We start from the raw sequence: 25,813 nt of genomic DNA, 5'->3' as shown, positions 1-25,813 counted from the left end.
ACTGGTAAAACTCAACTTTATTACGATTTAAACACAGGAGATACTTCCACACATATTAAACACGTATGGAATCGAAAAGCTCAACCAAGACGGCCTGCACTTCTTATGCTGACACCCTGATGGGTGGTCGCCGCGATGCTCCACTGGGCTCCAGAGGTCTGCTATGCAGGTGATACATTACTTCACATGCTAAGGCCTGGAGGTCCCATACCCTAGATACTTGATTTCTCCTCAAGTTCTTCCCTTGAAATTAGGATGAACTGTCTGGGAGGAAATATCACAGCTAGATTTACAAACCTAAAAATATCCAGGGACCAAGACTGGTTGTTTTCCTATGACCTAGGAAACCTTAAAATCCTTCAGAGCCCTCAGAAGTAATTCCGAGTATTGTGGAATCATAGGCAGGGCTGTTCCCCTACCCTACCAGTATGTATGCAGGACATAGTCATTCAGGACAAATTCTGGAGCGATGGGAGTATGAAACACAACTGTTTGTATAGAGCACAATTTATCCCAGAGGAAAACCACAAAACAACATTACTGTGCAGCAAAAACAAGTCCAGGAAGTAGGGAGATAAAACTAGCAAAACAAAATTGCTGAAGGATTTGGAAACAGGGCTTTAGAGAAAAATTGTAGGGTTTGGAGAGGTCTTCATTTTTCTCCATGCATTAAGCAGAGCACAGTATCACTCCTTAAGCTAGAATAATTTTAAAACCTGTCTTTTATATAAATTTTTAAAGACTCCAGCACTAGTCCAGCACTGACAAGTGTAAATAAGGAGTCACTGGGTTACAGCCATGATGCACTTCATGAGGAAGCAGTTGGTCATCTACACTCCAAAACGGTGACACACAAAATCTGGCTGCCCTGGGATTATGGGATTGGCTTTTCTGAAACTGTCCTTGGGTAACAGGAAAAATGGTGAATTCTGCAATGTAAAGTGAATAAACTGTTTTGGGTTGGAAAAGGGGCATTTCAGGCGGCCTCTGCCAGGAAGAGGGCAGGTCACCTTCTCACAGAAGATGACAGACCAAGTGCTAAAGGCAAACAGTAGTTAGTATCTGAAAACTGGTCGGATATCGTCATAGTCTTCAAGGGAAAATCTGATTCTACTGGGGTTTTCCATGTCATCAGTGGACTCAAATTTAAGAAGTTTCCAGTTCCCTTCTAGAAGTACTGATGATTTTATATATATATATATCAAAGTAGAGGGATCAGAAAGAAACCAACTCCACTCTTTTCCTTCCAACCCTCCTTCATATGGGGCTTGACTACTTCTCCTGCCCCTTTCACTTGAGCCTGTGTCCTCATACCTCTTCAATACTGTTTCCTTTCTTCTCCCTCATAGATCAGATCCTTAACTGGCCTTTCTGTGACTAACATTCATACTCTTCCAAGCTTTCTTTCCTTCTTTCTAATCTTTCTACCTTAAAAAACAAAAAGAAGTCGTTCGTTGGCTTTAGATCATTAAAGCCAAGCAAGTAACAAATGCTAGTCTTTTTCTATGGTAGCCACGTTAAGAATAGTCAAATATGGCATCAAGTGTCTCCACCCTCCGTCACACATCTCTTCTCGCAGAACTGAGTTGGTGCTGATTGTGTTTCAGTTCTGTCCAGTTCTCCCTGGCGACCCTTCTCTCCCTTGATTAGCTCCATGGCACTGAAGGCTAAGGAAAAAAGGGAGCGGGTGGGTCCAGAAGGGGATACTGACCTAGGAGACAGGCTGATATTTTTTACTTTTAGAAAGTAAGAAATGAAAAAACGTTCATGACTGTTCTTTTTGCAAAACTCTCCCTTCAGGTTCGAACTTGGAACTTTCCAGCTTTGGTCATGTATTTTATGCCCTTAAAGGGTTTGTACTTTTCTCCATACATATCCAGACGATTCACCTTGAGTCCTGGAAGGAAGGAAGATAGGCGTTATTCAAAAAGGAGCATGTAGCATGTATGTTTAAATTCATTTTAATTCAGAGGGATCAGTGGGATAGAGACAGTTGTAACAATGAACCAGAAAAATAATAATAATTGTCCCTTATTTATTTCACTTTTCTAAAGCTCACAGGTTTTTGACTCTTGGTCCATACACCGATAATAAAAACTGCTCCAACATAAAGCTATCCTACTGGAAGACCTGTTTGTAAAGTGGCAAGGGCAGAAAGTTACATGCAGACTGATATGAGGATAAGGAAAGAATAAGACCCTTCTATGTTTTTCTCAAGTTATTGGATGGAATACATGAATAAATAATAAAATTAATGAATAATGAAATAAAATATAACTTAATGATGAATGCTTCCTAAGTGTTCTCACTTCAGTGAGAATTCTCACTACAGCAAAACACATTTTATACTGTATAGGGCTTTAAAATTTGTGAAGTGTTTTAAGATGAAAGAGTTTATAATTGAAGTGAATGTTAACCACTTAAATTAGACAAGTTCTGTTGATAAAGAAAAATAGGAACTTTATATAAAGCTGAAGTCATCTCCTATCTACCTTATACAGTTGTTCTAAGGATTAAATAATAACATAGATGAAAGAGCTTAAAACAGTGCCTGGCACATAGTAAATGCCTGATAGGCAGTAACTATCATCATCACCAGCCTGAGACAGGCGCAGACCTCAGCAGGCTGACGTGGGTTCCACATGGTAATAAAAGCAAATATGAAAGTCCTTCTGAATCTGGGGGAAAGGAGGGGAAATTATACTTCTTGGTTACCAGCTGAGAACGCAGAAGGCTTCCCATCCTGAAAACCTTGGGACTCCAAACTGACAACCCCAGTATGACTCAACACCTGCTTGCCAACACTCCATCTACCCACACTATTTCCTTCTCAACTGTATCTTATATATTGGCAGTCAAATCACTTCAGCCAACTTCAAAGTAAGGATGATGAACTTTCCCCAGAAATGCTAGAGAAGATTTTACTCAAGATTACCTATCAGGTAATGAAACCAAACTCCATAAACAGGGAGCCAGCAGAAGGCATTCTGAGATCTATGTCCTACTGGAGAGAGCCACCTCTGTTCTCATGAGGCCACCTAAGTCGTGAGTCACTCACCAGAAATGGCCAGCTGCTGGATCTTAAACTGCAGATTAATTGTGGGGTTCTCATCTGGCTTGGAAGCTCCAGCCTGAAGACTCATGGTCCCCTTCAAACTTGGTAGCTTTTGCGGATTTATTTTTCCTACATCCCATGACAACATCTTTAAAGAAAAAGAAAGAAGTTACAGTGGAACCTTTCATCTGAGGTGGTTCAGCTCTAACCTCAGGGCATATGTTCACAGTATTACGAGCTGCCCCTAGAGTGGTTTTCAATAGAGAAAACTATTTGTCACCATAAATTATCTCAAGGAGAAAAAGGATGCCCCTTTGATTAAGCTTTCCTTTCAACAAGGTGTAACGTCTATGTGGAGAGCTCCTGCAGAAATACTTCTATTTAATATCAGCAATTTGAAACCTCCTGCTTATTCTCCTCCTACCTTGGTAACTGGGTCAAATGTATGTGTCCCCTGAGATGGAGTGAGGCTCATATTCAGGACCCCTTTGGGCATCTGGCTGGTGACAATCACTCCCTCTATGGTCTTCCCCATAGTCTGCTTCGGTCCCACTGTTATTTCAAAGCGTCCAAGTGAACTACTGTCCCGGAAACTGATGCTATGTTTAACATACACTGGAATTGCCACCAGACTGGAAAAGAGAGACAAAAAACCCATTTCATTACTATACTGGAAAAATGGCAACATTTTCTTCTTTTATACTGTTTTTGTTTTTGTTTTTTTCTTTGCCCCATTGACAGCTTTTCCTTCCTTATCTACTTTTTTACTCCTTATATTAAAAAAAAAAAAAAAGGGCACAGGAAACACCCCAGTAATCTTCAAATTTTTTCTTTTTGTATAGCTAAGATGCTGTCTAGTAAGTGAACTAACTCTTCCAATGACTCTGAATAATATTAACAAAAACCAAAGGGTATCCTAAGCCTACTATGAGAAAGGCATTAGAGATAAAAATTAGGAGTCACCATATCTATGTGTTTTACTTTATGACATGTGACCAATAATTATCTGTACTTGGGACAGTACTATTCATACCTCATGACCTTTTATAATATCTTGGGAGTGCTTTTACTGGACTTCCTCTGATCCTCATGAAATCTTATGAGGTACGTATGGTAGGCTGTCATGATAGGACAGAGCAGGAAATAGAGAAATCACAGAGTAATACCAAAGCAGTAATAGTTCTTAACATCTATTAAACACTCCTGTCTGCCAGTACTATGCTAGATGTTTTATCTCCATTATCTTGTTTAATCCTCCCAATAAGTATGAAGTAGGTACTGCTCCTGTCCTCTGATTTTATACATAAATAATGATGTCCTTTTGCTTCACTAAGATTAAGTAACTTGCCCAAGGTCATATATCATAAGTACTGAAGATGGGGTTTAAATGTAGGCAGTCTGGGCCTAGAGCCTTTGCTCTCAAGCATGCAGATATTTTCCTAAATTATTTATTCCAAATCCCACAGGAAAGTATTGGTGGCTCTGAGGTGTCATGGCTCTCTTCAGTCTGTATTCCTTCTACTACACACCTTATACTAAGAGCTTCTAAAGTCCTTTGAAGAGATATTAAAGAGAATGTTCAAGACCAAAAATGACTGCCTTTTATGATTTTTCATAGCATAGTTTAATGCTCTTTTGGGTCATGGGGATTGAATACAGGTGTACTCGGATTCCAATTTGAGGAAAAAAGTGTGCTTGTTTAGACATACAGTAACAAAAACAGCAGCAGCAAACTTAATGAGCACCAACTTTGTGTTAAGCACTATTTAGACTGTTTTATTTAATCTTCAAACAAGGCCCATTTTTTTGTTTTCCACTTACAGATAAGAAAACAGACACAGAAAGGTTAAACAACTCACCTGAGGTTACCCGATTAGTAAGTACAGAAACTGGAATTTGAACCCAGGTAACTCTAGAGCCTGAGTCCTTAATCACTACGGGTACTGTTTCCACATATACACATATACACAGATTCTATTCTTAATTATAAGGGCTGCTTACTTCTGTGCACTGACATGGTAAGAGAGCAGGCGAAAGTTTCCATCAGGAGGGATGAAGGAGAGAATACGCTCAGATTCCCAGCGCTTGAAACGAACACAAGGATGGAAGCTGACATCATCCAACAACCTAGGATTCTGTAGTCACCAGGCAAGGAAAAGCAATTAGGAGGAATTAAACACCCATATTGCTTTTGGGAAACTCATTCAGATGCTGTCTTTATTTAAACATGCACGCACACACGCACACCCACACACACAAATTCTGTATCTACTTATAGAAAATTCAAGCCTGATACAAGCTTTGTGGCTGTCCTTAATTCTTTTTTTTCTTTTTTTTTTTTTAAGTAGGCTCCACACCCAGCGTGGAACCCAGTGTGGGGCTTAAACTCACGACCCTGAGATCAAGACTTCAGCTGAGATCGAGAGTCGGACACTTAACTGATTAACCACCCAGGCACCCCATCTTTAATTATTTCTTACTGTTCCATTCCATTCTCACCACTGTCTTTCCAGAAGCAATTAATTTGCCATCCCGAGATCTGAACCTGTGGTTTAGGATTTTACCATGAAGGATAGCGTAAGGTCTGGCATTCCAGTCAGCTTGACGCAGGCATCAATGACCCCCTGGATCTCAGCAGTAATTGTGGAACCTGAGACAGGAACAAGACAAAAAAGACGGTAAGAGGTTATTCAACATTCCTGTCTTTCCCAACCAACTTATTTCCTCCCTACCACCTTAATCTTCTCTTTTCTTCCCCAACTTTTGTCTTCTCCCTCCCCCCCTTCCTTTCTTCCTTCCTTCTGTCCATCTATTCATCTACCCAATGCATTGGTCCATCCTTCTACACATTTATCAACTGCATATCAAATATGAGACACTATGATGAAGCAATGGGGATAAAAGATTAATGAGACAGTTATTAGCTTAAAGAAGTTTTCCATCTAGTACCAGAATCAAACAGGGTATCATCATAACCAATGGTTCAGAAAACCTCACAGCAGCAACTGCTCTCCCTATGGTCACCAATGAATCAAATGGACACTTTTCATCTTTATCCTATAGAAGTTCTCTGTAGCATGTCATTGTTGACCACTTCTCCCTTTGTAAAACCCTCCTTTCTCCTAACTTCACCTAGTTTTCTATTTTTCTAGCTCCTCTTCCTCAGTGCTTTTTGCGGGTTTCCCTTTTTTTTTTAAATTTTTTATTGTTATGTTAATCACCATACATTACATCATTAGTTCTTGATGTAGTGTTCCATGATTCATTGTTTGTGCATAACACCCAGTGCTCCACACATAATATGCCCTCTTTAATACCCATCACCAGGCTAACCCATCACCCCACCCTCCTCCCCTCTAGAACCCTCAGTTTGTTTTTCAGAGTCCATCGTCTCTCATGGTTCGTCTCCCCCTCCAACTTACTCCCCTTCATTCTTCCCCTCCTGCTATCTTCTTCTTTTTCTTTTTTCTTAACATATGTTGCATTATTTGTTTTAGAAGTACAGATCCGTGATTCAACAGTCTTGCACAATTCACAGCGCTCACCATAGCACATACCCTCCCCAATGTCTATCACCCAGCTACCCCAACCCTCCCACCCCCCTACCACTCCACCAACCCTCAGTTTGTTTCCTGAGATTAAGAATTTCTCGTATCAGTGAGGTCATATGATACATGTCTTTCTCCGATTGACTTATTTCACTCAGCATAACACCCTCCAGTTCCATCCACATCGTTGCAAATGGCAAGATCTCATTCCTTTTGATGGCTGCATAATATTCCATTGTGTATATATACCACTTCTTTATCCATTCATCTGTCGATGGACATCTTGATTCTTTCCACAGTTTGGCTATTGTGGACATTGCTGCTATAAACATTGGAGTGCACGTACCCCTTTGGATCCCTACATTTGTATCTTTGTGGTAAATACCCAGCAGTGCAATTGCTGGATTGTATGGTAGCTCTATTTTCAACTGTTTGAGGAACCTCCATACTGTTTTCCAGAGAGGTTGCACCAGCTTGCATTCCCACCAACAGTGTAGGAGGGTTCCCCTTTCTTGCGGGTTTCCCTTTCTTTGCACAGCTTTGAAATGCCCATGCTTTTTCATAATTCTGAACTTCTCTTTCCTTTCACTCAACACGGTCTCCTTGAGCTTCTCCCACAGGTTGCCTTTTCACTGTGTTGACTGTTTTTGTTGTGCAGAAACTTTTTAGTTTGATGCAATCCTAATTTTCTATTTTTGCTTTTGGTGTCATATCCAAAAAAGCCATTATCCAGACCAGTGTCAAGAAGCTCTTTCCCTGTGTCTTCTTCTAGCAGTTTTATGATTTCACATTTTACATTTAAGTCTTTAATCCATTTTGAGTTTTGTTTTTTGTATTTTTTTTTGGAGTGAGATAAGGGTCCAATTTTATTCTTCCACATGTGAATATTCTGTTTCCCCAGCATCATTTAATGAAGAGACTATCCTTTCCCCATGGTGTAATCTTGGTTCTCGTCAAAGATCAGTTGACTGTAAATGCATGATTTTATTTCTGAACTCTCTATTCTGTTTCATTGGCCTATGTGTCTGTTTTTATGCCAGTATAATAGTTTTGATTACTGTAGCTTTGTAATATATTTTGAAAACAGGAAGTATGAAGTCTCCAGCTTTGTTGTTCTTGCTCAAGATTGCTTTGGCTATTTGGGGTCTTTTGTGGTTCCATATGAATTTTAGCATTGTTTTTTCTATTTCTGTAAAGAGTGCCATTGGGATTTTGATAGGGATTACACTGAATCTATAGATTGCTTTGGGTAATATGGACTTTTTCAAAAGTTTTTAAAAAATTTTATTTTTGTTTGAAAGGGAGGGAGAAGGAGGGGCAGAGGGAGAGAGAGAATCTTTTTTTTTAAGATTTGAGAGCAAGCATGAGCACGGGGCAGGGTGGTGGAGAGGGGCAGGAGAGGGAGAAGCAGACTCCCTGCTGAGCAAGCAGGGAGTCTGACGTGGGGCTCGATCCCAGGACCCTGAGATCATGACCTGAGCTGAAGGCAGACGCTTAATCGAATGAACCACCCAGGTGCCTCTGAACATTTTAGTAATATTAATTCTTCCATTCTGTGAACACAGGATGCCTTTCCATTTATTTGTGTCTTCTTTAATTTCCTTCATCAATGTTTTATAATTTTCTGAGTACGAGTTTGGTTAAGTTTATTCCTATTTTATTCTTTTTGGTGCTTTTGAAAATGGGACTGTTTTCTTAATTTTCTTTTAGCATAGTTCATTGTTTGTATTTAGAAATGCTACTGTTTTTTATGTTGATTGTATACCTTGCAACTTTACAGAATTTGTTTATTAGTTCTAACAGTTTTCTGTTGAGTCTTTAGGGGTCCCTACAAATATTATCATGTCATCTGCATCATAATATTTAAGTCTATTTCCAGTACCTAGCACAGTGCTTGACACAAAGTAGGCACTAAATTAAAATGAATGATCTTGAATGGGGGATAATTCTGATACTAGCAAGCACTGTATGAAGGAGACTCTTTCTACTTTCTAGTTCTGAAAACAGATTAAAAGCACCTACCTGATTTATCAATGATAGCATCAATCTCTTCGATCACATCAAAATAGGCCTCATTGTTGGTGTACTTCACCCCAGTTCTTCGCCAGGGCACCACTGACAGCTGTCCAGTAGGAAGCTGGTCACCCACATTGGTGCTTCCTAGATAATGAATATGACTGTAATTCCAATTGGATACTTAGATGTAACCAATTATCTAATAACTGGTAGAACACTTCCCTAGAAGTTTCTATGTTCCCATTATTCATGCACTCAATTGGAGAATTAAAAAAAAAAAAAAGAGTTTTCTCAACTTCTGTCTGGGTAACGTAGTCTATTCTAAAAACTTCTTTCCATCTGGTCTGCTTCTTTGAGCAGAATAAAGGTTAAAAAGTTACCTGAGAAACAGATATCATATTTTGGTTTTGAAAGAAACTTGAACTTGGTCTCTCAAATTTCACCATAGCTTGTAGCTTAAATAATGTACTGGCTTTCAGCAGGGATGGTGATCTACATATTAATATAAAATTTTTATGGGTAAAAACAGTATTCTACTTTAAGGTAGGTTCTTAAGTACATTTATGCTAGTTATTAAAATGCACACATTTTACTACTACTAATACTGAATCTTAGGAAAAGAATACAAATTAGGTCTTTCCCTGTCTATAAGAGTTGTAAAGCAATTCCCTGTTCCCCCCGGCCAAGAATCAAAAATATTTTTTAATCCAAAAGTTCTATGCTATAATTCTGAAATATTATAACTAATTTAAAGTCTATTTCCTTCTTTTGTAACCTGGATGTTTTTAATCTAAAGAAAGAAACCTTAAACACACACATATATTCAGCATGTTTGCAAAACAGTTCAGCTTTTCAAAAATGACTCTCAGGTACCTTTTTCTAGATTTAAGAGAGATTCAGAAAAATGACTCCATAGTATTCATAAATGATTCAGGCACTAACAAAGAACTTAAGAGTTAAATGAACCCAGAATATTGAAAAACCCAACCAATGTGTTTTCTTAAAAAGAGGCACCACATATTAAAACATGTCATCAAGCTATAATAATCAAAGCAGTATGCTAAGGCAGGAAGCCTAAAAACAAAGAATCCACAGTGGCTTAGTACATGATAAAAATATTTTAAAACAGGGAATTAACAAATGGTGCTAGGATAGCTGGTAGACAATTTTGAAGAAATAAACGTGGAGCCTTACTTTACATTGTATACATGTATACATTGTATACCAAGATAATTTCCAAATGGATTAAAGAATTAAGTCCATGAATCATGGAACACTGCACCAAAAACTAATGATGTAATATATGGTGATTAACATAACAATAAAAAAATTATAAAAAAAAAAGAATTAAGTCCAAAATGAAACCATAAAAGAAAAAAGAAGACCTTCCCTTCTCTGAGATCAAAAAGACATTCCTCTATGTTTTCTTCTAACAATTATAAGGTTTGTATTTAACTATTTGAACTTGCTAGAATTTATTTTGTGTACAGAATGGGTAGAGGGACTTCATTTTGTTCTTATCAAAGCTGACTGTCCTAATATAATATGGTACCCTGGCCCCCTGGCCCACTGATTTGATATATGATCTATGTATATCAAATTCCTACAAAAGCAAGGGTCTGTTTCTGAACTTTTTCTTTTTTTTTTTAAGATCTTATTTATTTGACAGAGATGGGGAGAGAGTGCAGCAGAGGGAGAAGCAGACTCCCAATGCTGAGCAGGGAGCCCAATGCAGGACTCTGTCCCAAGACCCTGGAATCATGACCTGAGCCGAAGGCAGACGCTTAACCAACTAAGCCACCCAGGCGCCCTGTTTCTGAACTTTCTACCTTATCGCAATCATCTATTTGTCTATTACTGGGCCAATACTACGTTTTAAAAATTACCAAAACTTATCTTGTATCTATCCGATGGGACACATTTTCTCTCCTGTTCTCGATCTTTTTAGAAAATATTTATTTTTGGGGCATCTGGGTCAGTTAAGCATCTGCCTTCAGGTCATGATCTCAGGGTCCTGGGATCGAGCCCCATATCAGGCTCTCTGCTCAGTGGGGAGCCTGCTTCTCGCGCCCCCTCTGCTGCTCCCCTTGCTTATGCTTGCTGTCAGATAAATAAAATCTTAAAAAATATGAAATGAAATGAAATAAAAAATATATATTTATTTTCAAAACTGTCTTGGCTTTTAGAGCTTATCTATGAGTTTTTGTCTCCTGTACCATATGAACTTAATATAGAGCTTGATATTTGACAAGATAAATCTGTCCAACAGCTTTGTAATTCTTTTTCAAAATATTCCCAGGTATTCTTGCATATTCATACTTCTTAAAAATTATCTTTCAATCAGTTTGTTAAATGCCGTGCAACCCTTGTTTATATATTAAGCAAGAGCCAAAATGCCATGCAAACCCTTGTTTATATATTAAGAGCCAAAATATAAAAGCTGAATGAAGCAGAATGATTAATATGATTAAATCAGAATTAAATTGTGGCTAAACACACTGTAAACAATGCTAAATGACAAGTCTCACATAGACTGTGAGAAAATATCTGTAACGGGATCAAAAATGAACTACAAACTACCATGTATATTTCCAGTATTTCCAACATACACGATAGTTTAATGTCCTTAAATAAAAGGAATTCTTTTTCCTTTTTTTTTTTTTTTAAGTAGGCTCCACACCCAGCATGGAGCCCAATTTGGAACTTGAACTCACAACCCTGAGATCAAGACCTGAGCTGAGATCAAGAGTCAGACGCTTAACTGACTAAGCCACCCAGGTGTCCCGAAAGGATTCTTTTAAATTAGTATGAGAAAAGAACCACATTTCAACAACAAAAGAAAAACTGGGCAAAGGACACACAACTAGGTAATTCACAATAGAGGAAGTACAGTCAATGAATACTCGAAGGGTTTTAACTTCCTCAGTAATAAAAAATGAGGATATACATAAGATAAGACTAAACTGGGGTGCCTGGGTGGCTCAGTCAGTTAAGCATCTGCCTTTGGCTCAAGTCACGATCCCAGGGTCCTAGGATCAAGCCCTGCATTGGGCTCCCTGCTCAGTGGGAAGCCTAATTCTCCCTCTCCTGCTCCCCCTGCTTGTGTGCTTGCTCGTGTTCTCTCCCTGTCAAATAAATAAGTAAAATCTTTAAAGAAAAAAAAAAAGAATTCAATTGCCAAAGTTTTGAAAAAAATTAATAATAATAGTAGGGTTGGCTAGGATGCATAGAAACTGCTACTGAAAGTATAAATTTTCTGAAGGGCAATTTGGCACAATGCTTAAAATGAGCATACCCTTTGATCTAGTACTTCCATTGCTAGTATTGAAAACATGTACACAAAGATTTAAGTATAAAAATGTTAATTACTTTTTTTTAAAAGAACAAAAAATCAGAAACTCAGAAACACGGACCGAGTAAATAACTTAAGGTCTATTCCATATGGAAGAAAATTATAAAGTCACTAAAAATTATAAAAATTATAAAGTCACTAAAAATCACGTAGAAGAAAATGTATCATAATGGGATAATGTTCACAAAATACTGATGAAAGTTATAAAAAATATACAAGCATTGTTTTTTAAAAATTCTATGCATCTATTCATTATTCATCTGTCTAGAAAATAGAAAAAGTATGTCAAAACTGTGGCGGGATTAAGTTATTTTGGGGACGCCTGGGTGGCTCCGTAAATTAAGTGTCTGCCTTCGGCTTTGGTGGTGATCCCAGGGTTCCAGGATCGAGCCCCGCATCAGGGGTTCCTGCTCAGCAGGGAGCCTGCTTCTCCCTCTGCCTGCCCCTTCCCCCTGCTTGTGTTCCCTCTCTCGCTGACAAATAAATAAAATCTTTTTTAAAAGAAAGTTATTTTCAAGTTCTTTGTGCTTTTCTGGATCTCTGACATTTCTATAATAATCAAGTGTTTCTTCTGTAATCAGAAAAAAAAAACCTCTTTTTAAAGGAGCACACTTTATTCTGTCATTGAAATCAGGGTATTTTCTACATAACAAAGACACATTTCAGGTCATAATCAAAGACTGTAAGGAGCAAAATTAAAGCATCTGGACATCTGAGAGCCCCAAAGACAAGCACTCAAAACAATGCACAACGTGGGAGGAAGGCACACCCAGGACTGCAGCTCTCTGTGGGTTTCCCCTTTCTCCATACCTGTTATGGTGTTGACGACCGTTCGAAGGATAGTGGGAGGCTTTATCAGTTCTTTGAGGATGTTTGACTCAGTAGCCAATGGAAACCCATTGTCAAGCATCTCTTCTAGTACCTCATAAACCACAACCACATTGTCTTTGATCACTGGCTCTGAACAGACTCCAAAATAATCCTGATGAAAACACAATATATATAATGTAAATCATTCAGAGATTGTAATAAAGAGAATCGTCCTAGGGAATAAGGATCTAGGCCTGTCCATGTGTTTACACAGTGCTTTTGGGATATTCTTCTACAATAAGGGAATGAAGCATAACCGTAGTTCTCTTACGCAGAGGCAGAAAGAACACTGGACTGGCTTATAGTACTAGTGTCATTACTAACTTCTTTTATAAATTAAGAGAAAGTCATTTAACCTTTTTGGGTTAGTTTCTTCAACTAGACAAAACTGAATCTAGACTATCATACGTGCTTAAGAACAAGAATTTGAAAGAACTATGCAAAATAATAATACTTGATATGACACAGATTGGACCCCAAAATCTTTTTAAACCTTTCTGTTGTATTATTCCTTAACATTCATGCAGCAAATACGAACTGAGAGGGAAATAAAATGAAATGAGGGAGATGAACTAGCACACCAGAAAATCTCTTTGGATCATCTCTACACTAAGATGCTAGGATTCTAAGGCTTTGTCCTTTTACTAATAAAGACTGAGATACTAAATGATCCAGGTTGTGGAAAAAACACTGGATTCCAAATCAGACCTGCATGGTAACCTTATTGTCACTTACTAGAAAAGTCATGCTAATTCGGGTTTTGATTTTTCTTTTAAGAGTATAATTAGGATAATACCACTGGATGCACAGGGATGTTTTAAGAACTAAGCATGACTGATTAAATGATAGTATGTGTGGAAGTGCTTTGTAAACAAAAAGTACTTTATCAAATGTGATGCATGATGATTAAAAGAAAAATGCTCGTAGTCATTTGATATGCCCCTTCTAGCAACATCAGTCACATCTTTTCCAGGACCTCTGAGATGGTCATACAACCCTCGTTGAATTCATCCACTGAAAGGAAATTCACCCTTTTGAGAAAGCCCGTTCTATTCATGGAAAGCTCTGATTATTAGAAAGTTCTTTCTTTTGCTAGACTGAAATTTGCTTCCTAGATTTGCCTTACAGAACAAATTTACATAACAGCCCCGCAGTTATTTGAAGACAGCTGCAAGCTTTCACTTCCATTTTTTTTCTCCCACCCAAACTGTTTGATCCTTCCACTGTTCGTGCTGTGGTATGGTTTCTAGATTGTTCCACAACCTTGACATTTCTTTGAATACGCTCTAGTTTCCCAATATGCTCCTAAAATCATGACATCCATAACTGAACAGACTACAGCTGTGATCTAAATTACATCAGATAATGGCAAATATCAGAGACATTCCAATATCCAAGAACACTTAAGAGTCAGGAATGTGTTTCTAAAACAAGACTTCTTCTTTAAAAACAAGGATTTAAGCGGGGGGAAAAAGTAACACATTTCCTTCCCAAGAGTGCTTTTCTTTTGAAAAATAAATAAGACACCTTACGAGATTTTATAAATCAGACATAATGTGAACTGAGTCACTGGAAAGAATGCCTATAAGTATGACAAATTGCTATAGCAAAAGCATTTGCAATTCTACAGCTGGAACTCCTCCATCATATTCCAGTACTAAAAAAATAATGCAGCCAGAGAGAAGACATTAAAATCAGGGTATGTCCATTTGCTTTTAACAAATCCTTCAAAAACGACAAGCTCTGAAGTCCCAGACTTCCAAACTAGCGACTTGACTGTTATCCCAAATTCCTCTGTGGTTTCCACTAGATTAAGCAACCTTTCTCACTTCCTGTCTTGTAATAAATTACATAATATTGGTATGAAGCAAATGCTGGGTTTCACCAATGGGACTGTTAATCTTAGAATGGGGTAAAATATCGTATGTGGAAATCATACTAAGGCCCAACAAGGGTAGTTTAAGGTCATAATACTGGGTTCTTCTACTTTTAGTTCCTCCACATACTGGGATTTACAATTCCCAAGTTTTTACTGTGGGAACCAACTGGTATGCCACATGAGAATTGGAAACCCAGAATCGTGCTACCAGCAAGTATTGGTGGGAAAAAAATTATGAAATATATGCTGTTCTAGACATGTGATACAGATATGACTGCAAATGATGAAAGGGCTCTTTGACTTGTTTTTTAATTTCATCGTCATATCGGAGTCATTCTCTTCTCTAATTCCACAATTTCTGTATTCATATGACCAATTCCAGACTTCACATGACACAGAAGTTAAACCAAAGGGTCCTTGCTTCTCACTTACTGTCTGAGTTATGCAAATAACTGTAACACTTAGAATTTGAGCAATTCTTTTAGGGGGAAGGATCCCACTGTTTGAATTCAGAGTCTGGACAGCCTAAAATCCTCTGCTATAAATGGTGCTGACATCCTGGTATAACTTACTTATACTTCCCCTATGCCCTGCTCCCCTAAGATCTTCAAATCTATTCCTGAAAGAAAAACTCAAAGTGAAAACCGTGTCTTGTAAAATGTATCACTTAAATTCTTTACAGGAACAGAAGATTTTCCAATCTTGTTTGCAACAAGAGTTCATCACTGACATGCTGTGGATAAGCATCCCAAACCCAAGATGAAGTTTGGGTTCACAAATTACTCCTGCCAAGGAGAGTGAAACAAGCATTACTTAGCTTTTTCCTAACTTTTGAAAATATACGTATCTTTATACACTCATCACTTTTTGAGGCAACTCAAAGCAACGCAGTTGACAATGGCTAGCATCAAGTCCACAAAAACAAAACAAAAACCCAAAATTAAATTCCTCTGATTTATGAACAAAAAGTAGGCCAATTCCAATCTCCAGAACTAAAATGACTGTATACAATCATACCAAGTAGAGTGGCTTTCTTATGCAACAGGTTCAAATGTACTCAATTTGTCATATCAGATGCAGCCAATTCAATAAACAGAAACAAGAATCTTATCAGACGGGAGAGGAAGTGAGAGCAATGTCAGTTTTGATTTTTTTAAAAAGTTCCTTAATTAAAGCCGAATACAATGGAAAAAGAACCATAAAGATACTTTATAATTTACATGTACGAGCCTCCTCATATTCACGCACCTGAAATGTGTCCACTACGCGGTGAAGGAACTCAATAACAAACAGAGGTGGGACCTCTGTCTGGATCACAGCCACAAAAAAGATCTTGTGACGGTAAACACTTAAGAGATAGTGGTGAGGGGTAGGGATAACTGGAGGTACATTTTCTGCCTCAGTCGCTCTCTCTTGCGCCTCAAAAAAGTAATCACAAACAGAACGGCTGACCACACTTTTCCAATGTTTTTCCAGGAAAATATCTCCTGAGGAGTTGATCAAGAAGAGGCTATGAATCATGGTGGCGATTGTCAGTGAGAGAGGAAAGTCTTCTTTGGTCTGAAAGCCTCAGAACTGCCAATTTTCAACCCTAAATAAAAGAAGGCATGGTCAATTCCACTCAATCAAAACACTGTACCCATCCTTCAAGAGCAGACTCAAGTCCTCCTCTCCTGTAAGAATCTGAAGTATCCCTCCCTAGAATTCCTAAGGATAATTATCAGCCATCCTGTTTGCCAGTAATCTACTGCCTGGTTATCTTTACTACTGCCTTAATTATAACCATTTAAAATTCTACTTAATTTTTGGATGTCTGTTTTCTCAACTGGACTGGAAGCTCCTTGAGAAAAAAGACCAGGCCTTACCGTTTCTTGTTGCCTCATTGCAGTGCTCCGCACACAAAAAAGAGTTTCAAAGAATATTGATGAGTTTCATGTATTTAGCCACAACTCACACATACATAAGAAATGCTTATGGTTGTCCACAGTCTCATATGGCAGCCATTAGCTAAATGCCACCATTAAGCACTTGATATGTGTCTGGTCTGAACAGAGATGTGCTGTAAGTATAAGTACACACCAGACTCTGAAGGTCTTGTATTAAAAATGGAATCTTAGATACCAATAATTTAATAGATTAATATTAACTCAATATTGATATTTTGATATATCAGGTAAATAAAATATACTAAAATTAATTTAACCTTGTTTTTAAAGGTTTTATTTATTTGACAGAGAGAGAGAGCACAAGCCGGGGGAGCCGCAGGCAGTGGGAGAAGCAGGCTCCCTGCTGAGCAAGGAGCCCTATGTGGGACTCAATCTCAGGACCCTGGGATCATGACCTGAGCTGAAGGCAGATGCTTAACCCACTGAGCCATCCAGGCGCCCCTAATTTAACCTTTTTAAAAAATGTGGTTACTAGAAAAATGTAAAATTACATTATCTGGTTCGCTTTATATATCTATTGGACAGCGTTGGTCCACGGATGGAAAGCCATCACTGTGGTCTTCATTCATTCAGTCAGACCCCATTCTCTGAGGACTTGTTATGAACAAGGTTCTGCATTGACTGCCCTAAAAAAAATCTCTCTGGGGGATACCCAAGGTCTCTCAGGCGGCAGCATCTCTATGGTGCCTGTCCCCAGTATGTGGCGCCCGCGCTGGACCCCAGGTGTGGGGAATGACCCCATTCCACGAGCTGGCTGCGAACTGGCCCAGGTGGTCAAACAGCAAAGGCCTGTCGTACCAAGTGCCCCAGGGCAAGCTTAATCCCTCTCTCCGCGGACGAGGCAGCAGAAGGGAGGGGAAGAGGTGGGTAACCAGGCTGGGGAGGAGAGGCGGCTGCTAAAGTGGGTTATTTTTGCGCTGGTCCCAGCCCAGCTGCCTGCGAGCAAAATATGATGGAGGCCGTTTAGGGCGGGGGTGGTGCTGGTGGGGCATTTAAGGTGTGCGCACGTTCAAGCGATGAAAAAGGTCGCCAGACTGCACACGTGCGTTGCCGTGGCAACAGTGTCCCCTCCTCCCTCAACCACAGGTCACCTCGCCAGCCCGGTACTCGGTCCCTCAGCTCTCCCCGCCGCATCCTGTATCTCGGAGGGTCAATCCCACGGCAACCCGTAACTCTGAACCTGCCCCGCGCGCCCGGCCCGGCCCCTCGCGCATCCCAGTCCCCAACCCCCAACCCCAGACCCCAGCCGGGAGCGTGCACGCGCTGCCCCCACCTCGGCCCCGGGTCGCGAGCCCTTCTCACCCAGCCTCGCTCTTCTCAGTACCCACCGTTCCGAAGCACAGACAGACACCGCCCCCCGGCCGTCCCCCGCACGCGCGCCGGCGGCCGCTCACCTGCTGATTGGCTGGCCCGTGGGCCTCACGCCAGCACCGCCCACGACAGAGATCTTAAAGCCTCTGATTGGACGTCAGTGATCCACTTCTCCCCTCTGATTGATCGCTGTCCGCCAGTCACATTCTTCTCGGCTTTGAGCCCCCAATTGGCCCTTGTTGAGGCTTCGGTAATCTCCAATTGGTGCAGTTCTGTGGCTCCGAGCCCTGATTGGCTGTCGTGAACAATCTGAGGGCCGCCTGGCCCTTAGTCATCCAGTCACAAAAGGGTGGCTGCTGCCGCCACCTGCGTAACCCTGGAATGTACCTCGAGGGGGATGCTAAAAAGTGTGATTTCCAGGGCACATTTGTCAAATAGCATATCATGGGTAAAAAATCATGAGCAGTAATAACTACTTTCCATTAGATAAATGCATTTAAAAAGAGACACGATGCCTTTTCATTGATGTGCTTCGGGGGAAGTAAAGGTGATTGGCTGTATAACGTCTTATTGAGAGCTCTGGACTTGGATTCAGTTGGCCTCTTCCAGCCCCAGCTAGAACACCACCTGCTTGACCTTGGACAAGGCACTTAATCTTTCAGAATCTCAGTTCCCAGATCTGAAAATGAGGTAGTTGGGCAGGTCTCTCTGCAAATTGCATTGGAGTTCTAATGACTTTGATAATACATTTTAAGTGATTCAAATCATTGTGATCCAGAGAGTCATGAAGTAGAAGTCAGACAAGGTTCACCTTTAGTTAAACTAAAAATTAATCATTAAATAAGATGAGGTAAGTTCGATAAAATGGCAAACTGGTGTTAATGGTATTAATGCTGATCTAGACCACAAGGCTGTCACCCTGCTCCGGCTTTAGTTTTCACTTCAGTGAAAGGAAGCTTGAGTGGCAACTCCTCCATATGGAAGGCCATGATAAACGTATATTAAAGGTGGTATGGATTGTTCTTTGACATACTTGCTAAGGACAGATAGTTGACTAATTTTTAAATAAGCAAAAGAGAAAGTCCAAAATTAAAATGGCTGAATGATGTGGCATCGTATAAGCTTAGGGGCTCTGGTGCCAGACTGCCTGCATTTTAATCCTGATCCAACACTTGCCAGCTCTGTGACCTTGAGAAAGTACTTTAACTTCCCTAAATTTCAAGTTCCTCCCTTCGCAAATAAGGGCACTAAGAGTACCGACTGCACAGAGTTGTGAGCATTGAGTTAGAAAAGTGTTAGCGATTGTTACCACCTAAGAAGCAGCACAAGATGCAATTGCACATGGTTACTAAGCAATGTGTGTCAAAGGTGCAGAAATGCAATCACTGCTGTGGGCCTTTCCCATTCGTTGCATTAATGTTTACTGAGAGCCTCCTATGTATCAAGCCCTGTGCGGGGGATGCTGCAATGACTGCCATCACAGGCATAGTGTCTGTTGTCACAGACGCTAGCCGAGAAGACAAATGAGAAGCAAGTAATTACAAAGCAGTGTGATGAGCAAGGAGCACACGGCGGGGGGGGGGGGGGGGCAATGTTTGCTGGAGGAGGGGGCTGACCTAGAGTCAGGGAAGTCCTAAACGGAAACCTTAGAGATGAACGTAGATTCCTCAAATAAAAGGGTGGAAGGACAAAGACAAGATTACATGTGGAAAGCTCTAAAGATGAGAGAATTAAGTATAGCTGAGTTAGAATTGGAGAAAGAGTACAGGGAGACTAGAGTAGGAAGATACATGGGAGCCAGGTGGTTGTGAGCTTAATAATTGTTTGTATATATTGCTTATAAAATGATATATAGTAATATATACTGTAATTGTAATTACATAATTATAATATATGATAACAATTATATATATACAGAGCATATATACACACACACACACACACACACACACATAAAAACACTGTGTGGCATGCACTGTCCATTTATTCCATAGATATTTAGTGAACCCTACTATGTACCATCACTGTCTGGTGTTTGGATGCATAACACCAGTGAACATAAAACAAAAATCCTTGCTCTAGTGGAGCTTACATTCTAGTGGAGAAGACAAACAATAATCAATAAATACAATAAGTAAAGTATATAGTATGTTTGATGTAAGTGCAGTGGAAAAAAAACAGAAGGGAGATCAGGAGTGTCATAGAACTGGAGGAAAAGCTATAGTTTTTAAAAGGGTAGTGAGAGTATGTCTCGTTGAGAAAAGACATTTGAGCAAAGACTTGAAGGAGAAGGAGCTAGCTATAGGGATATCTGGGGGAAGACCATTCCAGTAAAGGGAACAGGCAGCGCAAAGGCCTTAAGACCAGAGCATGCTTGAGGAGTCCCAGGAAGAGTAAGGGTTCTACTGGAGTAGAATGAGCAAGGGGTAAAGTAGGAGATGAGGTTACAAAATGGAGGCTGGGGACTTGACTACATAGGATCTTAAAATCTGTCATAAAGATTTTGGCTTATAGTGGTTGTGAAATGGGAAGCCAATGGAGGCTCTGAGAAAGGAGTGAAAGCATCTGATTTATCAATCTGCTGGCCTGAGAAGAGACTGTGGACAGGCCAGGGTGGAAGGAGACAGTCAGGAGGTTGCTGTAGTAATCTAGGTGAGAGATGATGGGGCTTGGTCCAGGTGTAGGCACAGATGTTGGAATGAGGAGTCAGATTCTGTCTACAGCTTGAAAGAGGAGCCAGCTGGATTTCCAGGTCAATGGGATGTGAGGAGTGAGAACAAGAGAAAAGTGAAGGGCAACTGAGCCTGAGCATCTGGAAAGACAGTTCCAGCAACTGAGATTAAAAGGACTTTCCGCAGAGGAAGTTTGAATGAAAAAAATTAGGAGTTCAGCCTTGGACATATTAAATTTAATATAGCTATTAGCCATCAAGTGGCCATGTTGAGAAGGCAGCTGGATATATATGAGCCCAGGCTTTAGGAGACAGGTCTGAGCTGGAGATGCACATTTGGGAGTTATCAGGATGTGGATATTAAAGCCATGAGTCCAGCTGAGATGACTAAGGGAATGAGCATGGAGAAAAGGACCAGAGTCCAGCGGCACTCCAAATTTAAAGGTTCACAGAGGAGAGGAAGATCCAGATTTATATAGTCTTCCCAACTACCCTAAAATGAACTACTGTTATGATCCCCTTTTGATAGATGAGAAAACTGCAGTGAGTGCTTAGGTAACCTGCCAAAGGTCCAGTAAGTAGGTAAGTAACGCAGCTGGAGTTCACACACACAGCAAGATCTAAGCGGTCTGGTCTGGCACAGACTGCATGCCTCCTGCCTCTCTCAGAGGCCCGGGGTAGGAGACCCAGTGAAGAAATGTTAAGTAGGAGAGTGAAATGCTTTCAGATTTAAATTTCGGAGAGACCAGGCATGAGGAATGGATTGAAGAAGGCCAAGCTTGGGGGTAGGGAGATCATTTAGACTATTGCAGTAATCCACATGAGAGATGCTAGTGACTTCAACCAGCATGGGGGACTGGAGAAGTTAGTGGACAAATTCCGGAGGTGTTTGTTTGGAGGTAGAAAGAAGGGGATTAATTAGAAAGTGAGTAGTAAGGAAGAATGAGGAATCCAGGGTTATTCATAGGTTTCTGATTTGGGCAGCTGTATGAATGGATGTGTCATTTGTTGAGTTGGGGATCACTGGAAGAGAACCACATTGAGGGGAGGGAGAGGCGGCTGAATTTATTCATAGCAATGCCAAGGGTCATGTCCAAAGTCAACACTCAAATATTTTTTTAATTTAATCAAACATCATAGAATTTGGGAGCTCATAGGGTATCTTGTCATGGTATTAAGAGGGGCCACAGGAAACCACTGACAAATGGCAAATACATTTTATGCATAAAAATCTCTGGGAAAAGATTTTCTAAACCTGCCACTGACAAACCATCCTAGTGTTTATCAGCTCTCACTGCTGAGAAGTTTTCCTTTTCTTTTCTTTTTCTTTTTTTTAAGATTTTATTCATTTATTTGAGAGAGAAAGAGCATGAGTGGGGGGGTGAGGGCAGAGGGAGAGGGAAAAGCAGACCCCTGGCTGAACAAGGACCCCACCGAGGGGTCTTGATGCTGGGCTCCATCCCAGGGCCCAGGGATCATGATCTGAGTTAACGGCAGACCCTTAACCAACGGAGCCACCCAGGCACCCCTGAGAAGTTTTTCTACTGTGAGAAGCCAATCTCAGCTCTCAGGGTTCCCTGAAAATTATTTAATTATCATTATTGTTAATATTTTGGTCTGAGACAAGAGAGGCCTTGCTCACTGAGAAAGACATTTTTAGGGGCTCTGCAGTGGGGCCACAAAACCCCTCTCTAGCTTTCACACTTCTTCCTCCTATCCATGAATGCTCCCCTTGCATCAAACCTCACTACTGGTCATGCACGGAAGAAGAGTGCCTTCTCTCCGTGTCTTTGTTCTCACTGATCCCTCTTCTTGGCATGTATTTACCTCTTACTCATCCTATTTGTGGAAATTCTCTCCAGCCCTCAAGGCCCAGCCATATGTTTTCTCCTCCACGAAGTCTGTCCCAAGCTGAATGCCCCCACACTAGAAGTAATTTCTCCCTCTTCTGTGACTAAATAGCATTTCACAGCTCCTTTACGTAACCTACAGTGCTTTTGACACTGTGCCACACATTCATGTATGCAGTCTGATCACCACAACTGGATTGTAAACTCTTTGAGAACCACGGTGTATATAGCTCAATGTCTAATATATATTCATTCATCTATTAAACTAACATTTATGGAGTGCCCACTATCTCCTGGACACTAAGGGTACAGAGACCATTAAAGTATGTTTTCAAGGAGCTTATAATCCAATGTAGGAAAAAACTCTAAAGAGAAGACCAGGTCCCTTTAAAAAATTAAAAACAGCTCCTTTAAGGCTGGTCATGGAAGGAGTCTTCTGGAGAGGAGAGCCTAAAGTCAACACCCCTAACCCTCAAACAAGAGACTCACCTTCCCCTTAGGGACTCCTGCTACTGGCTGCCCCCACCATGCTGGACTTGGGAGATTAGTATTCCTTTAACTCTTCAACATCAGTGTAGACACACTAGTTTTTGTTGAATTTCCCATAGCAGAGCAAAGACCAGGGTGGACACTTATACAAAGCTTGTTTAAAGACTTGGGGATAATAAAAGGGAAATGAATAGAAAGAGTCACATGCAACTAATAATGTAGCTCACAAGATGTGATGTGCTGAGGGTATTCTGGGGTGTATACCTGCTTCCAGGTGGCAGAACTTCTCTGTAACTCCTCTTATGCAGGAACCCCAGCAAAGCCATCTCAAGTTCCTGAAATCCAAACCCTGCCTGACAAGAAGACAGTAGCATCCCTCTTCCAGCAGCCTCAGGCTGGCCTCCTGGTTCTGATCTCCTGAGGGAAGTAATCCTTGAACCAAATGGCTCCTTCCCTAGATGCTATACCCAGGAATATCCAACCGTGAATATACCTAGATGCTCTAGCATAGCATAGCATAGCACAGCACAGCACAGCACAGCACAGCACAGCATAGCATAGCATAGCATTATTCTGTGGCTTCTTGCTAGATGCTCCTTCATTCTCTCTCTACACTCCCTGTCTAGATGACCTCATGAGTGTAAGTGCTCTTTTAATTATTTAATTTTGATTTTGTATCCCTAACCTCAACCTCTTCATAAACCTCCAGACCCACATATCAAATCACCCACTTGACATCTCCACTCAGGTGCCTTACAGACATGTTAAACAGGACAAAAAAGAGCTCTTGAGTTTTCTTCCCAAATCTGTTCCTTCTTCCAGCCCTACTCCATCTCCAGCTTTCCCCATCTTAGTAAACAACATCACTATCCATTCAACTACTCATACCAATACCCACAAGTCATCCTGAGGTCCTCCATTACCCTCATCCCTGCATCTAATCCAGAAACAAACCCTGTTGATTCCCTCACCAAGTATATCAGGAATCCATCCTCTCTCCAACTCTACTGTCACAACCCCAATTCAGGCCACCATCACCTCCTGCCTGAAAGACTATAAACCACCTACACCCCGATCTTCCAGCTCTACTCTCACCTCTTTCAATTCATTTTATATACAGCAGCAAGAGTGAATTCAAAAAAACTATTAATGGTTATGTGAAGCTTAGACCCTCCAATGCCTTCCCATGGCATTAAATTCAAATGCTTTTACCACTTTGCTATAGACTGGTTGTGTCCCTCAAAATTCATATGTTAAGTCCTAATGCCCAATGGGATGGTATTTGGAAGTCGGGCCTGTGGGATGTGATTAGGTCATGAGAGTGAAGTCCTCATGGATGGGTCTCTTATAAGAGACCCCAGGGAGGAACCCCAGACTTACCACCATGTAGGGATGCAGAGAAAAGAAGGCTGTCTATGAACAATGAGGCAGGTCCTCACCAGACACGGAATCTGCTGGCGCCTTGATCTTGCACTTCCCCACCTCCAGAACTGTCAGAAATAAATGTTTGTCGTTTAAGCCACTCGGACTATGGTACTTGTGTTGCAGCAGCTTGAATGGACTAAGGCACATCTCTTTTATCTACCCCCTTCCATCTCTCCAACTGAATCTCCTGCCCCTCCCTCCAACCTACCCTCCCCACTCCCCACTTCTAGGCCCTAGAATGTGTTGTTCCCTCTGCTTGAAAGTTTTTTTCCCTGGTCTTCATATAGCTAGCTCCTTTTCTTTACCCTTAGGAGTAGGCAGTGGAGGAGGAAATTGTTTCATTACATGACCAAGTGAATGAATTATTATGCTATAGGTCCTGTGATGGTGTATGTACAGACTACTGTAGAAGCAACCAGTAAGTGTTCAAAAAAGAAAAGTTCATTCAGTAACACTGAATTCCTAGTCTCCTTTGTTCTTATCCTAAATTGGAGCCAGTGGGGATCACATTCAGGTGCTGGAATGTCAGCTTCATATCAAGGAATCAGGCTTCTCTTAGGTTGCAGTTCCTCCATTCATATGGTGGGACTTTCACCTTCATGCTCACAACATTGTTGTCGTGGCTCCAGGCATCAAGCTAGATTCCAGGCAAAAAGGAGGAAAGACAAAAAGCAAATGTATATGAGCCAATGGGGAGTCAATTGCCTCTGACAAGCTTTTTCATGAGATCCTGCTTTTGCTCTATTGTTCAGTATTGAGCTAAAAGAGGTCCTGGGAATACTTTTAACTGGTCACGGTGACTACACCCACCTCCCAGATGGGACTCTGTTAATAAGGAAGACAGGAGAATGGAAATTGGGTAGACCACTAACAGGCTGTCCACAGCCAGTGGGAGCGAAGAGAGCAGCTACAGTCGATGAATGGTTTAGATATTTTAAATAAATTCTGGAATTGAAAGACTTAGGGAAGGCTGACTGGAAAACAGGGAAGCTACACAAGATAACTGTTATGTAATCTCCACAAGATAGATTAAAATAAGAAGAAATGACAAAAACATGTCCATAGTAACAAGAAGGTCTGCTAAGTAATGGCCGGGAAGGGGGCAATGTGGTCAGCTCTGATCTGAAAGGACTGCAGGATGGCAGCTAGTCACAGGGTCGTAAATAGCCACAAACTGACCATGTGATCTTGGGCAGGTTATCTAGATAAATTCCTTGGATCAAAACGTTACCTGTAAAATGAGACAATTGAACTAAATTATCTTCAATATCTTTTCCAACTCAGGGCGCCTGGGTGGCTTCAGTCGGTTAAGAGTCTTCCTTTAGATCAGGTCATGATCTCAGGGTCCTGGGATCGACCCCTGCATCAGGCCTGTTTCTGCCTCTGCTTGTGCTCTCTCTC

General features: G+C 40.7%; 1 protein-coding gene across 4 annotated transcripts; it reads right to left on the bottom strand.

The window, feature by feature from the left end:
• AP3M2 (adaptor related protein complex 3 subunit mu 2) lies at positions 1 to 24,463 on the bottom strand. Of its 4 annotated transcripts, none has more exons than XM_025886240.2 (9): positions 24,368 to 24,463; positions 15,969 to 16,311; positions 12,782 to 12,953; positions 8,626 to 8,763; positions 5,620 to 5,705; positions 5,057 to 5,190; positions 3,480 to 3,687; positions 3,059 to 3,203; positions 1 to 1,897 (listed from the first exon to the last, which is right to left on the bottom strand). In XM_025886240.2, exons 2-9 carry the CDS (start codon positions 16,239 to 16,241, stop codon positions 1,797 to 1,799), a joined length of 1,257 nt encoding a protein of 418 aa, XP_025742025.1. In that variant the 5' UTR covers positions 16,242 to 16,311; positions 24,368 to 24,463; the 3' UTR covers positions 1 to 1,796. The 4 variants fall into 4 exon arrangements, with proteins under 4 accessions (XP_025742025.1, XP_025742026.1, XP_073758658.1 ...); XM_025886241.2 differs by lacking the exon at positions 24,368 to 24,463 and adding an exon at positions 18,061 to 18,216; XM_073902557.1 differs by lacking the exon at positions 24,368 to 24,463 and adding an exon at positions 17,995 to 18,054.
• Between the last annotated feature and the right edge of the window lie 1,350 nt (positions 24,464 to 25,813).

Source organism: Callorhinus ursinus, unplaced genomic scaffold (genome assembly GCF_003265705.2).
Source record: "Callorhinus ursinus isolate GAN/ISIS: 27379988/994484 unplaced genomic scaffold, GSC_fseal_2.0 scaffold17, whole genome shotgun sequence".
NCBI lineage: Eukaryota > Metazoa > Chordata > Mammalia > Carnivora > Otariidae > Callorhinus > Callorhinus ursinus.
Note: the sequence above shows the minus strand (reverse complement) of the source record. Positions and strands in the feature narration are given on the sequence as shown.